This window comes from Lampris incognitus, chromosome 3, assembly GCF_029633865.1.
Source record: "Lampris incognitus isolate fLamInc1 chromosome 3, fLamInc1.hap2, whole genome shotgun sequence".
In the NCBI taxonomy this organism is placed as follows: Eukaryota; Metazoa; Chordata; class Actinopteri; order Lampriformes; family Lampridae; genus Lampris; species Lampris incognitus.
This window is the reverse complement of record NC_079213.1, coordinates 4,770,859-4,785,144: the sequence shown is the minus strand read 5'-3', so window position 1 is coordinate 4,785,144 and position 14,286 is coordinate 4,770,859. Positions and strand designations below refer to the sequence as shown.

General features: G+C 52.2%; 1 protein-coding gene across 2 annotated transcripts in view; it reads left to right on the top strand.

Annotated features, from left to right (window-relative positions):
• The window catches only part of gas2l3 (growth arrest-specific 2 like 3), a 58,997-nt gene that overhangs the window by 25,399 nt on the left and 19,312 nt on the right, over nucleotides 1-14,286 (top strand). Inside the window, exons 1-2 of one of the 2 annotated variants that reach the window (XM_056276245.1) lie at nucleotides 6,922-7,077; nucleotides 9,599-9,654. In XM_056276245.1, coding sequence (XP_056132220.1) covers nucleotides 9,631-9,654 — 24 coding nt within the window. In that variant the 5' untranslated portion in view covers nucleotides 6,922-7,077; nucleotides 9,599-9,630. Of the gene's footprint in view, nucleotides 1-6,921; nucleotides 7,078-9,598; nucleotides 9,655-14,286 lie in introns of those variants that run through there. The other variant, XM_056276246.1, reaches the window with a different exon arrangement.

Below are 14,286 nucleotides of genomic sequence, written 5' to 3'. Positions count from 1 at the left end.
AACGTCTGTGAGGAGGTCCTCTGAACGTCTGTGAGGAGATCCTCTGACCGTCTGTGAGGAGGACCTCTGACCGTCTGTGAGGAGGTCCTCTGACCGTCTGTGAGGAGGTCCTCTGACCGTCTGTGAGGAGGTCCTCTGACCGTCTGTGAGGAGGTCCTCTGAACATCTATGAGGAAGTCCTCTGAACGTCTATGAGGAGGTCCTCTGAACGTCTGTGAGGAGGTCCTCTGACCATCTGTGTGGAGGTCCTCTGACCGTCTGTGAGGAGGTCCTCTGACCATCTGTGAGGAGGTCCTCTGACCGTCTGTGAGGAGGTCCTCTGAACATCTATGAGGAGGTCCTCTGACCGTATGTGAGGAGATCCTCTGACCGTCTGTGAGGAGGTCCTCTGACCGTCTGTGAGGAGGTCCTCTGACCGTCTGTGTGGAGGTCCTCTGACCATCTGTGTGGAGGTCCTCTGACCATCTGTGAGGAGGTCCTCTGAACGTCTGTGAGGAGATCCTCTGACCGTCTGTGAGGAGGACCTCTGACCGTCTGTGAGGAGGACCTCTGACCGTCTGTGAGGAGGTCCTCTGACCGTCTGTGAGGAGGTCCTCTGACCGTCTGTGAGGAGAACCTCTGACCCTCTGTGAGGAGGTCCTCTGACCGTCTGTGTGGAGGTCCTCTGACCATCTGTGAGGAGGTCCTCTGACCGTCTTTGAGGAGGTCCTCTGAATGTCTGTGAGGAGGTCCTCTGACCGCCTGTGAGGAGGTCCTCTGACCGTCTGTGAGGAGGTCCTCTGACCGTCTGTGAGGAGGTCCTCTGAACATCTATGAGGAGGTCCTCTGACCGTCTGTGAGGAGGTCCTCTGACCGTCTGTGAGGAGGTCCTCTGACCGTCTGTGAGGAGGTCCTCTGAACATCTATGAGGAGGTCCTCTGACCGTCTGTGAGGAGGTCCTCTGAACATCTATGAGGAGGTCCTCTGACCGTCTGTGAGGAGGTCCTCTGACCGTCTGTGAGGAGGTCCTCTGACCGTCTGTGAGGAGGTCCTCTGACCGTCTGTGAGGAGGTGCTCTGACCGTCTTTGAGGAAGTCCTCTGAATGTCTGTGAGGAGGTCCTCTGAATGTCTGTGAGGAGGTCCTCTGAATGTCTGTGAGGAGGTCCTCTGACCATCTGTGAGGAGGTGCTCTGACCGTCTGTGAGGAGGTCCTCTGACCGTCTGTGAGGAGGTCCTCTGACCGCTCCTGTCCGTCACCACACGCACTGTCACGTCACCAGCCCTCATCGATTTGCTTTCATTTCACCCCGGCACCAAGACTCCAGCCGCGTCACCTTGGAGTCGGTTAACTCCAGACAGAGACTCATCCACGATCCCGGCGCGGAAATCCGGTCTTGGCAGCCAGCCGGATCAAGTTAGGACTCTATTCATCACGGGGTATAAATAGAAACTCACGTCAAACACATTGCTAGCCGGGGTGTAACAGTACAGACGTGTGCTGTCAAAGATTGTGTGACTACAACGAAAGTACACTTTTCTCCCCAACTGTACCCGGCCAATTACCCCACTCTCCCCAGCCGTCCCGGTCGCTGCCCCCCCGGCGACCCGGGGAGGGCTGCAGACTACCACATGCCTCCTCCCATACATGTGGAGTCAACAGCTGCATCTTTTTACCTGACAGTGAGGAGTTTCACCAGGAGGACGTAGCACCTGGTGGGATCACGCTATTCCCCCCAGTCCCCCCCCCCCCGAACAGGCGCCCCGACCGACCAGAGGAGGCGCTAGTGCAGCGACCAGGACACACAACCACATCCGGCTTCCCACCCACAGACACGGCCAATTGATTCTGCAGGGACGCCCGACCAAGCCGGAGGTAACACTGGGATTCGAACCGGCGATCCCCATGTTGGTAGGCAACGGAATAGACCGCCACGCCACCCGGACGCCATGAAAGTACACGTTTCTGTGATTTCTGAGGCCAGACGACGTCACGAGAAGCCGAGAGGTCTTGAGTCTGTTGATCCGTCTCTCCGTCCGCAAAGAAAACTCCTCCTGATGCGTCACACCATCCTTTACTTCCTGTGCTGGTTAGATCTGTTCATCCTTTACTTCCTGTGCTGGTTAGATCTGCTCATTCTTTACTTCCTGTGCTGGTTAGAGCTGTTCATCCTTTACTTCCTGTGCTGGTTAGATCTGTTCATCCTTTACTTCCTGTGCTGGTTAGAGCCGTTCATCCTTTACTTCCTGTGCTGGTTAGAGCTGTTCATCCTTTACTTCCTGTGCTGGTTAGATCTGCTCATTCTTTACTTCCTGTGCTGGTTAGAGCTGTTCATCCTTTACTTCCTGTGCTGGTTAGAGCCGTTCATCCTTTACTTCCTGTGCTGGTTAGAGCTGTTCATCCTTTACTTCCTGTGCTGGTTAGATCTGTTCATCCTTTACTTCCTGTGCTGGTTAGATCTGTTCATCCTTTACTTCCTGTGCTGGTTAGAGCTGTTCATCCTTTACTTCCTGTGCTGGTTAGATCTGCTCATTCTTTACTTCCTGTGCTGGTTAGACGTGTTCATCCTTTACTTCCTGTGCTGGTTAGACGTGTTCATCCTTTACTTCCTGTGCTGGTTAGAGCTGTTCATCCTTTACTTCCTGTGCTGGTTAGACGTGTTCATCCTTTACTTCCTGTGCTGGTTAGATCTGCTCATTCTTTACTTCCTGTGCTGGTTAGATCTGCTCATTCTTTACTTCCTGTGCTGGTTAGATCTGCTCATTCTTTACTTCCTGTGCTGGTTAGATCTGCTCATTCTTTACTTCCTGTGCTGGTTAGAGCTGTTCATCCTTTACTTACTGTGTTGTTTAGATCTGTTCATCCTTTACTTCCTGTGCTGGTTAGATCTGTTCATCCTTTACTTCCTGTGTTGTTTAGATCTGTTCATCCTTTACTTCCTGTGCTGGTTAGATCTGCTCATTCTTTACTTCCTGTGCTGGTTAGACGTGTTCATCCTTTACTTCCTGTGCTGGTTAGACGTGTTCATCCTTTACTTCCTGTGCTGGTTAGATCTGCTCATTCTTTACTTCCTGTGCTGGTTAGACGTGTTCATCCTTTACTTCCTGTGCTGGTTAGAGCTGTTCATCCTTTACTTCCTGTGCTGGTTAGAGCTGTTCATCCTTTACTTCCTGTGCTGGTTAGAGCTGTTCATCCTTTACTTCCTGTGCTGGTTAGACGTGTTCATCCTTTACTTCCTGTGCTGGTTAGATCTGTTCATCCTTTACTTCCTGTGCTGGTTAGAGCTGTTCATCCTTTACTTCCTGTGCTGGTTAGACGTGTTCATCCTTTACTTCCTGTGTTGTTTAGATCTGTTCATCCTTTACTTCCTGTGCTGGTTAGATCTGTTCATCCTTTACTTCCTGTGCTGTTTAGATCTGTTCATCCTTTACTTCCTGTGCGGTTTAGATCTGTTCATCCTTTACTTCCTGTGCTGGTTAGATCTGTTCATCCTGTACTTCCTGTGCTGGTTAGATCTGTTCATCCTTTACTTCCTGTGCTGGTTAGAGCTGTTCATCCTTTACTTCCTGTGCTGGTTAGAGCTGTTCATCCTTTACTTCCTGTGCTGGTTAGATCTGTTCATCCTTTACTTCCTGTGCTGGTTAGAGCTGTTCATCCTTTACTTCCTGTGCTGGTTAGATCTGTTCATCCTTTACTTCCTGTGCTGGTTAGAGCTGTTCATCCTTTATTTCCTGTGCTGGTTAGATCTGTTCATCCTTTACTTCCTGTGCTGGTTAGATCTGTTCATCCTTTACTTCCTGTGCTGGTTAGATCTGTTCATCCTTTACTTCCTGTGCTGGTTAGATCTGTTCATCCTTTACTTCCTGTGCTGGTTAGAGCTGTTCATCCTTTACTTCCTGTGCTGGTTAGATCTGTTCATCCTTTACTTCCTGTGCTGGTTAGAACCGTTCATCCTTTACTTCCTGTGCTGGTTAGACGTGTTCATCCTTTACTTCCTGTGCTGGTTAGATCTGTTCATCCTTTACTTCCTGTGCTGGTTAGATCTGTTCATCCTTTACTTCCTGTGCTGGTTAGATCAGTTCATCCTTTACTTCCTGTGCTGTTTAGATCTGTTCATCCTGTACCTCCTGTGCTGGTTAGATCTGTTCATCCTTTACTTCCTGTGCTGGTTAGATCTGTTCATTCTGTACTTCCTTTGCTGGTTAGATCTGTTCATCCTTTACTTCCTGTGCTGGTTAGATCTGTTCATCCTTTACTTCCTGTGCTGGTTAGAGCCGTTCATCCTTTACTTCCTGTGCTGGTTAGAGCCGTTCATCCTTTACTTCCTGTACTGGTTAGATCTGTTCATCCTTTACTTCCTGTGCTGGTTAGATCTGTTCATCCTTTACTTCCTGTGCTGAATAGAGCTGTTCATCCTTTACTTCCTGTGCTGGTTAGAGCTGTTCATCCTTTACTTCCTGTGCTGGTTAGATCTGTTCATCCTTTACTTCCTGTGCTGGTTAGAGCCGTTCATCCTTTACTTCCTGTGCTGGTTAGAGCTGTTCATCCTTTACTTCCTGTGCTGGTTAGAGCCGTTCATCCTTTACTTCCTGTGCTGGTTAGATCTGTTCATCCTTTACTTCCTGTGCTGGTTAGAGCTGTTCATCCTTTACTTCCTGTGCTGGTTAGATCTGTTCATCCTTTACTTCCTGTGCTGGTTAGATCTGTTCCTCCTTTATTTCCTGTGCTGGTTAGATCTGTTCCTCCTTTATTTCCTGTGCTGGTTAGATCTGTTCATCCTTTACTTCCTGTGCTGGTTAGATCTGTTCATCCTTTACTTCCTGTGCTGGTTAGAGGTGTTCATCCTTTACTTCCTGTGCTGGTTAGATCTGTTCATTCTGTACTTCCTGTGCTGGTTAGATCTGTTCATCCTTTACTTCCTGTGCTGGTTAGATCTGTTCATCCTTTACTTCCTGTGCTGGTTAGAGCTGTTCATCCTTTACTTCCTGTGCTGGTTAGATCTGTTCATCCTTTACTTCCTGTGCTGGTTAGAGCTGTTCATCCTTTACTTCCTGTGCTGGTTAGATCTGTTCATCCTTTACTTCCTGTGCTGGTTAGAGCTGTTCATCCTTTACTTCCTGTGCTGGTTAGAGCTGTTCATCCTTTACTTCCTGTGCTGGTTAGATCTGTTCATCCTTTACTTCCTGTGCTGGTTAGAGCTGTTCATCCTTTACTTCCTGTGCTGGTTAGATCTGTTCATCCTTTACTTCCTGTGCTGGTTAGAGCTGTTCATCCTTTACTTCCTGTGCTGGTTAGAGCTGTTCATCCTTTACTTCCTTTGCTGGTCAGAATCGTTCATCCTTTACTTCCTGTGCTGGTTAGAACCGTTCATCCTTTACTTCCTGTGCTGGTTAGAGCTGTTCATCCTTTACTTCCTTTGCTGGTCAGAATCGTTCATCCTTTACTTCCTGTGCTGGTTAGAACCGTTCATCCTTTACTTCCTGTGCTGGTTAGATCTGTTCAGACGGTTGTCGTTTCATCTGCGGTGTGTCTCCAGTCCACACATGAGGGTCAGCAGGGTTGTCGTGTCAGAAACGAACATAAAACCTGGTGGAACCTGAGTTGTACTTACTGGTGTAGTACTATCTGTCGGTAAAGGTCTTCTACCAGCTTGGTCTGTCACATCTGCTCATTAGACACAGCAACTTCACTTCCGCTTCCGATGCCACACTTCCTGCCTTCTTCTTCTGCTGCTTGGCTGCTGTGATGACGATGAAAACTCTGTGCACCCTGTCGTTTCTCCTGGTGAAGTCCTACCAGACACCACCCATCCACATCACACACTGCTGCAGTCTGCAGGGAGCTCCACCAGCCAGTGGCCTCAGACAGACACGTACACGTGTCCTGTAAACGTAATTAAAAGTGTGTCTCGGGGGCGTCCGGGTGGCGTGGCGGTCTATTCCGTTGCCTACCAACACGAGGATCACCGGTTCGAATCCCCACGTTACCTCCGGCCTGGTCAGGCGTCCCTACAGACAGAATTCTGCGGGTGGGGAGCCGGATGTGGGTATGTGTCCTGGTCGCTGCACTAGCGCCTCCTCTGGTTGGTCGGGGTGCCGGTTCAGGGAGGGGGAACTGGGGGGAATAGCGTGATCCTCCCACGCGCTACGTCCCCCAGGTGAAACTCCTCAATGGCAGGTGAAAAGAAGCAGCTGGTGACTCCACATGTATGGGAGGAGGCATGTGGTAGTCTGCAGCCCTCCCCGGATCGGCAGAGGGGGTGGAGCAGAGACCAGGACGGCTCGGAAGAGTGGGGTAATTTTCCGGATACCATCGAGGAGAAAAGGGGGGGGGGTATTTAGAAGTCATTGAAAACCCCTGTTGGAAAAAGTGTGTGGACTTTGTATATGAATATGGTTTGATTGATTGACAGTTTAGGGAGGGTATGTTGGGGGGGGGTATGTTGTGGAGGGGGGGTCTGTCCTGGTTCTGGCAGGGGCAGATGGGGAGCTCCTGGTGGGGGATTCCCGGGCCGGTCGGTGAGATGAGGAGGTCTCAGTGGTGGTGTTGGTGGAGGTGGGGGGTGGGGGGTAAGGGGTGGGGGCGACAAAACAATAGAGTCTTTGTGAGCGAGGGTCCCGCCGTGACAGAGCTGTTCGGGGGGCTTGAAGCTTATTGAAGCGGAGCCACTTCATTAGTCAAGGCTCTCCACTCCCACCTCCTCCTTTCCCTCCTCCTACCTCCCCTTTACCCCCCCCCCCATTCCTTATTCTCTCTCTGCTCTCTCTCGTCTCTTTCTCTCTCTCAGCTGAGCTCTCCCTGTCTCTCTCTCTCTCTCTCTCTCTCTCTCTCTCTCTCTCTCGCCCTCCTCCTCCTCCTCCTCCTCCTCCTCCTCCTCGCTCGCTCTCGGACACACTCACACGTACACCGAGCCGAGCTCTCCAGTCGGACGCAAGCGAGCGAGCGCTGTGTGCACGCCGTGGCTCGCGGCTCTTGGCACGGGATGAGGATGTGTTTTCCGGGCTGAGCCCCATACGCGGCTCGCCCGGTACCGGTCCGCCTCGCCTCGCCTGGTCTGGTCTGGTCTGGTCTGGTCCCGTTGGGTGTGTGAGTTTCTGAGGTAAGTCCCGGGCTGTCGGAGGGAAAGGCCAGCGCTCCGGTCTTAGCAGGCGTTCGCTGGGCTGACTGACTGATGTGGATCTCAGATTGGTATTTTGAAGTCGTACGGATCCGGGTGGAAGGAAAACGTGGACTGGTCGGTTCTGGCTCGGTGGGATGTTTGTCATGTTGATCCGCTGGCTGATGACACGTGGAACAGCAGGCAGGGAAGTTTAAGCTGTTTGGGTTGTGTTAGAGGACGGTCTTCATTTGTCTTTCCAAGAGGTGTGTGTGTGTGTGTGTGTGTGTGTGTGTGTGTGTCTGTGTGTGTCTGTGTGTGTGTGTGTGTGTCTGTGTGTGTGTGTGTGTGTGTGTGTTGGGGGGTGTTAGTGTTGTCTCAGCTGTGTTGTTGCCCAAATTACCAACGTCATTATGTGGATTATAGATCTGTGTTTCTGATTAAACCCCCACCCACTCTCTCTCTCTCTCTCTCTTCCTCCCTCTTTCTTGCTCTCTCTCTCTCTCTCTTCCTCCCTCTTTCTTGCTCTCTCACTCTCTCTCACACACTCTCTCTCACTCTTTCTTGCTTTCTCTCTCTCTCTCTCTTCCTCCCTCTTTCTTGCTCTCTCTCTCTCTCTCTTCCTCCCTCTTTCTTGCTCTCTCTCTCTCTCTCTCTTCCTCCCTCTTTCTTGCTCTCTCTCTCTCTCTTGCTCGCTCTCTCTCTCTCACTCTCTCTTGCTCTCTCTCTCACTCTCTCTTGCTCGCTCTCTCTCTCACTCGCTTGCTCTCTTGCTCACCCACTCTCTCTCTCTCTTCCTCCCTCTTTCTTGCTCTCACTCTCTCTTGCTCTCTCTCTCTCTCACTCTTTCTTGCTTTCTCACTCTCTCTTGCTCTCTCGCTCTCTCTCTCTCTCACACACTCTCCCTCTCTCTGTCACTCTCTCTTGCTCGCCCTCTCTCTCACTCGCTTGCTCTCTTGCTCACCCACTCTCTCTCTCTCTCTCTTCCTCCCTCTTTCTTGCTCTCACTCTCTCTTGCTCTCTCTTCCTCCCTCTTTCTTGCTCTCTCACTCTCTCTTGCTCGCTCTCTCTCTCTCTCACACACTCTCCCTCTCTCTGTCACTCTCTCTTGCTCGCCCTCTCTCTCACTCGCTTGCTTTCTTGCTCACCCACACTCTCTCTCTCTCTCTCTCTCTCTCTCTCTCTCGCTGTCTCTGTCTCTCTTGCTCTCTCTCTCTCTTACTCGCTCGCTCTCTCTCCCTGCCCTCCCCCTGGGGAACAGGGGAGACTCATCTTTCTCTTCCTGTGGAGGAGAGGGTCAGAGGTCAGAGGAGCTCTCTGGTTATTATTGCTCTCACTTCCTGATGACTCTCATCCGCGGACGCTTCTTGTCAGAAACATCTTCATCTTCATCTTCATCCTCCACGCGGCCATCTTTCTCCAGCAGCTCGACGTCCCGAGTCGAGCTGCTGGATTTCAATCCACGTTGTGTCCGTTTTATCTAACAGACAGTCGGGGTGAATTTAAGACACCGAGTTCTGACCATGCACCTCCCCCATTCCCACGTTTGTTTACACAGTTGTTGTTGTTGTTGTTGTTGTTGTTTTCTCAGGGGAAACTGATCAATCAATTTGATCAGCAATAAAACGGGCGTGCATGTAGATATGGTGACCACAAACCCTGGCTAAGGGTGTGTGTGTGTGTGTGTGTCTGTGTGTGTCTGTGTGTGTGTGTGTTAAAGACGTGTAACGTACTGCCGTGATGTAGATGGTAAACAGAACCCGTGTGAGTCGTCTGGACGTTGTGACTGTCAGGCGTGGTCACGGCCTCCGTCATCTCCATGCGTCATCTGTGCAGCGTGCAGGTCTCCGTCAGCGGGTTCACGAACCCGGGTCCAGACTGGCGAACGTCTGTCGGCTGAAACGGTGTCCGAGAAGCGGTCACGGCCTTTTAAACGGGACCCGAGCGGTTCCACGAGCCGGCGAGATGCCAGCGACACCGTGTTCGGCGCGTTTCGCCGGTTCCGCTCCACGGCAGGTTGGGCTTCGCCCGTTCCTGTGCTGCCGGGCGTCTCGCAGCATCCCGAGATCGGGTCCGGACCAGGAGCGTCCCGCGGACTCCAGCCTCGGTGTGAAACCGTCCCGCTGTCATCAACGCCAAACACTTGTTAGCAGACGGGGTTGAAACCCGGTAAAAGGAGCCGTTTGAACCAGCGGCCGGGGACCGGGCTCCTCGGGCCTTCGTCGGGGAGTCTTCGTTCCGTGTCGTTTTGTCCCGTTTACACAACCGGATCGTTCGCAGCTACTTTGTTACACAAGCCCACGAACGCAGAGCTGTGTGTGAGGTCAGCGTGTGGGGGTCGGGGGTCGGGGGGGGGGGGGCTGGCTGCTGTTGGCTGGGATGTGCTGCAGGGCAGATTTAGTTCCCCTCCTTCTGGCTCATGATGCATTTATATCCAAGTGTGGTTAGAAGTACAGCGGTCCTGCAGTGTGGCCGTGAGCTGTCCCGTGTTTGACCCGTCCGTGTTTCTGTCCTCCTCTTGCAGAATGAAGAAGTGACTGAGCTGTGATTGCAGTGATGGCTGTGCAGACCGGCATTCAGGTAGGCTCCTCTGACACCAGCCGGAGTCCGGTCACACGGACGCTGCTGGTTTTCCTGAAAAAGGGGGAACGGGCTGCAGCGGGACGGGGTGCTGTCGTGTTGGATGGGGGATGGAGTTGGAATAACGAGCAGGGGGACTGGGACGAGTTCAGAAACTGAGCCCGGCTGCGGTGCCGAGCAGAACAAACGTCCGCAGGTTTTGGTTTTCGGCCGCGATCACATCTGTGCGAGGAATGCGCCGCGCCGCGCCGCGCCGCTCCGACCCTCTCAAAACCCAGAGGAGCTGGTCTGTGTAGTCGTATTCGGGTCGGTGTGGTTGGTGGAATGTCCCAACAACACACACACACACACACACACACACACACACACACTATCCCATTCCCTGCCTCTCCCAGCTCCACAGTGTCCGCCATCCTGAATCCAGGGAAAAACAACGGGCGTATCACGTTGCAGTCTGGTCACGTGGCACCGTCTTGTGCAGACCTCCATAGATGTCATCTGGTTGTGTGTGTGTGTGGGGTGGGGGTGTGGGGTGGGGTGGGGTTGTGGGTGGGTGTGTGTTGTTGGGAGTCCTGGCACTCTTGGACAAAGCGTTTTTTTTTTTTAATGTACATCCCAGATTTAGGAATTTCTCACAACAGTTCATCAGGAAAACCGCCTGGCATCGGCGAGGCTTTGTGGATCTTCTCCAGGGCCGTGTGTTCATTCCTGGTAAGGGATGGGATCGGGGGGGAGGGGGGGGCTGACGTGTTGGCTCCACGCCATCTGCAAGGAACACTTGTTCTCCGCCAGGCGAAAGTGCGACGCACAATTCCTCCACGATACGTCCTGTGACGTGAGCATCGCCGCGGCCAAGTTATGCGACGCATTTTAACAAGGCCAACAGATGCTGGAGAGCTCGCTGCAACGCCGTCCCTTATTGGACGCGGTCGCGGTTTTAACGCTGAGCTCGCCAGACATCTGAACCTGACACTTCACCTGTTCCATCTGTTTCTCTAAAAAACGACCCGTTTGAATTCCCGCCATTCCCGTCTTTGACTTCAATGGGAACAGCGACAAACCCAAGGAGGACTTCTGCACACTGGAAAACCCAAGGAGGACTTCGGCACACTGGAAAACCCAAGGAGGACTTCTGCACACTGGAAAACCCAAGGAGGACTTCTGCACACTGGAAAACTGAAGGAGGACTTCGGCACACTGGAAAACCCAAGGAGGACTTCGGCACACTGGAAAACCCAAGGAGGACTTCTGCACACTGGAAAACCCAAGGAGGACTTCTGCACACTGGAAAACCCAAGGAGGACTTCTGCACACTGGAAAACTGAAGGAGGACTTCTGCACACTTGAAAACCCAAGGAGGACTTCTGCACACTGGAAAACCCAAGGAGGACTTCGGCACACTGGAAAACCCAAGGAGGACTTCTGCACACTGGAAAACCCAAGGAGGACTTCGGCACACTGGAAAACTCAAGGAGGACTTCTGCACACTGGAAAACTCAAGGAGGACTTCTGCACACTGGAAAACCCAAGGAGGACTTCGGCACACTGGAAAACTCAAGGAGGACTTCTGCACACTGGAAAACCCAAGGAGGACTTCGGCACACTGGAAAACAAGCTCCCAAATACTTCATGTACATACTTATTTAATGTAGGTACTTTTCGGTCTCGTACTGTGGACCTTCTTCAGGTGTAGGAAATGTCCACGAGACAGAAACGATGCTGCGTTAATTAGTCCTTACTTCAAGTATTTAGGAGCTTTATTTTATTTATTGTTTTTGGATTTCCCCCCTTTTTCTCCCCAACTGTACCCGTCCAATTACCCCACTCTTCCGAGCCGTCCCGGTCGCTGCTCCACCCCCTCTGCTGATCCAGGGAGGGCTGCAGACTACCACATGCCTCCTCCCATACATGTGGAGTCGCCAGCCGCTTCTTTTCACCTGACAGTGAGGAGTTTCACCAGGGGGACGTAGCGCGTGGGAGGATCACGCTATTCCCCCCGGTTCCCCCCGACCGACCAGAGGAGGCGCTAGTGCAGCGACCAGGACACATACCCACATCCGGCTTCCCACCCGCAGACACGGCCAGTTGTGTCTGTAGGGACGCCCGACCAAGCCGGAGGCAACATGGGGATTCAAACCGGCGATCCCCGTGTTGCTAGGCGACGGAATAGACCGCCACGCCACCCGGACGCCCTCCACAGCAAGAGGAACCCGCCTGCATTTGCTCGTCTCCCTGTTCAGCGTTTGTCGAGCGAGTACGCGGCTGGGCCGAGAAACGGATTACTGTGGAACCCCCCGATACCCGCACGGACTTGAACTCGGCCTGCTTAGGACCCGAATGTTCACCGTGAACTAGCATCCAGTCAGGTGTGTGTGTGTGTGTGTGTGTGTGTGTGTGCAGCACAAGGTTGTGTAATCCCCACTGGTATGGCGATCTATTCTAATCGGTGCTTAACGCTGCGCTGCTTCGTTTTCTAATTAGCGTGGATGTTTTCCCTGATCGACACACGCTGCTGCTAACCTGCAGCACGCCAAACGCAGCCTGTCCCCGTGAGCGATGTTATGTAACGGTGTGTGTGTGTGGGGGTGGGGGTGGAGGAGGAGGAGGAGGAGGGAGGGGTTGTTTGGAGGTGAGGGGTCCATAGGAGTGGACTCTCACATTGTGTCGTGTGTAACCTCGCTCTCTGAAACCACTTACATTCAAACGGTGCAGCTAAAGTTTGATGGGCTATCTCTCCCCCCCCCCCCCCACTTTTTCTCCCCAATTGTACCCGTCCAATTACCCCACTCTTCCGAGACGTCCCGGTCTCTGCTCCACCCCCTCTGCTGATCCGGGGAGGGCTGTAGACTACCACATGCCTCCTCCCATACATGTGGAGTCGCCAGCCGCTTCTTTTCACCTGACAGTGAGGAGTTTCACCGGGGGGACGTCGCGCGTGGGAGGATCACGCTATTCCCCCCAGTCCCCCCCCCCGAACAGGCACCCCGACCAACCAGAGGAGGCGCTAGTGCAGCGACCAGGACACATACCCACATCTGGCCTCCAAACCGCAGACATGGCCAGTTGTGTCCGGAGGGACGCCCGACCAAGCCGGAGGCAACACGGGGACTCGAACTGGCGTTCCCCGTGTTGGAAGGCAATCTGATTCGACCTTTAAGATGCCCCCAACAACCCCCCCCCCGACAACCCCCCACCACCGGCACCATCAGGTAGTGTCGGAGATGTGTGCGTTCTTGTTTGTGTGTGTCCACTTGTTATCCCTCTCCATCAGGGTTCAAAGGTCACCCTGATGAGGCTCGTCATCGGGGGAAAAAAAAAACTTCCCTGAAGAGAGAGTACACACACTCACACTGTATCCCGGGCCGTACGGCGGACAGCTGTGAGCGGCAACGGGCAAACATCATAACAGCCTCTCTGTTCGCCCACAGGGCCCCAAAGAATGTTTCCTCTCCGCGGGGGGACCGAGGACATTTTTTAATCCGGGGCCTCAAAACAACACGTCGCCTTGTTTTCAGCAACAGTATCCCTTTCACCGAGGCTGATCACACATCAGATGTTCTCGTCTGTGATGTCTGACGGACACAGAGATTAAAAGCTGTCGTATTAGCACCCCACCCACACACCCACCCACCCACCCACACACACACACTCACGCTCTCAGACAGATGTCCACAGTCAACCAAGAAATAGGTTATGTAATGTCTGGACGAGTCCTCTGGCTGCAGATGTACCGTCGCTTCTCCAATACTTCAACTCTTAATGTGACAACTGTCAAAGAATCCCTGGTCAACGTGCCATATAATCTCCTTTGCAGGGTAGAAATCACTTATTCAGTTCCTAAGTCCGTATTTCTTAACTCCAGTCGATGGTAAAATTGGTGTTGTTTCATCACTCAGGCGTGCTGGTCATCAGCTGTTCTTTTTAAATTGTGTTGTTGATGTTCTCCATCAGTAGTCTTACACGTCAGTAGTTTTACACATAGACCTTCACCTTTTCAAAATGGAGGATGTCTTGCTGTGGAATGAAATCTGCAACTTGCAGAACAGAAAATCTCCATCCATCCATCCATCCATGCATCCATCCATCCATTATCCAAACCACTTGATCCTGCTCTCGGGGTCACAGGGATGCTGGAGCCTATCCCAGCAGTCTTCGGGCGGCAGGCAGGGAGACACCCTGGACAGGCTGCCAGGACATCACAGCCCCCCCCCCCACACACACACACACACCTAGGGATAATTTTACATTAGCTAAGGATAGCTAAAAATTGTTTTATAATGCTAATTTTGGCCATGCTAGCTACTGAGCTAGAGTTGTTTTTAGTATTTACACATTCTAACTAACTTCAATCATAAATATTAACAAATATATGTATTGTAAGACTTTACAACAGCTTTAACCTATAAACAAAGCAAAAAATACAGATAAGGACTGCTAGCATGCTAACTGATGACGAGCACAATCCACCTTCAGAGACTTGCCTTTTCAGTCCTTTGCAGCCATTTTAGCCACTTACCTAAATTAGCTCTGAACTGTTGCCCAAGTTGATATTAACTTGCCAGCGAGCTAACTTGGTTAACTAACTAGTTAGTTTGTTAACACCTCTGATCAGATCGCCCAAGATGCACGTTA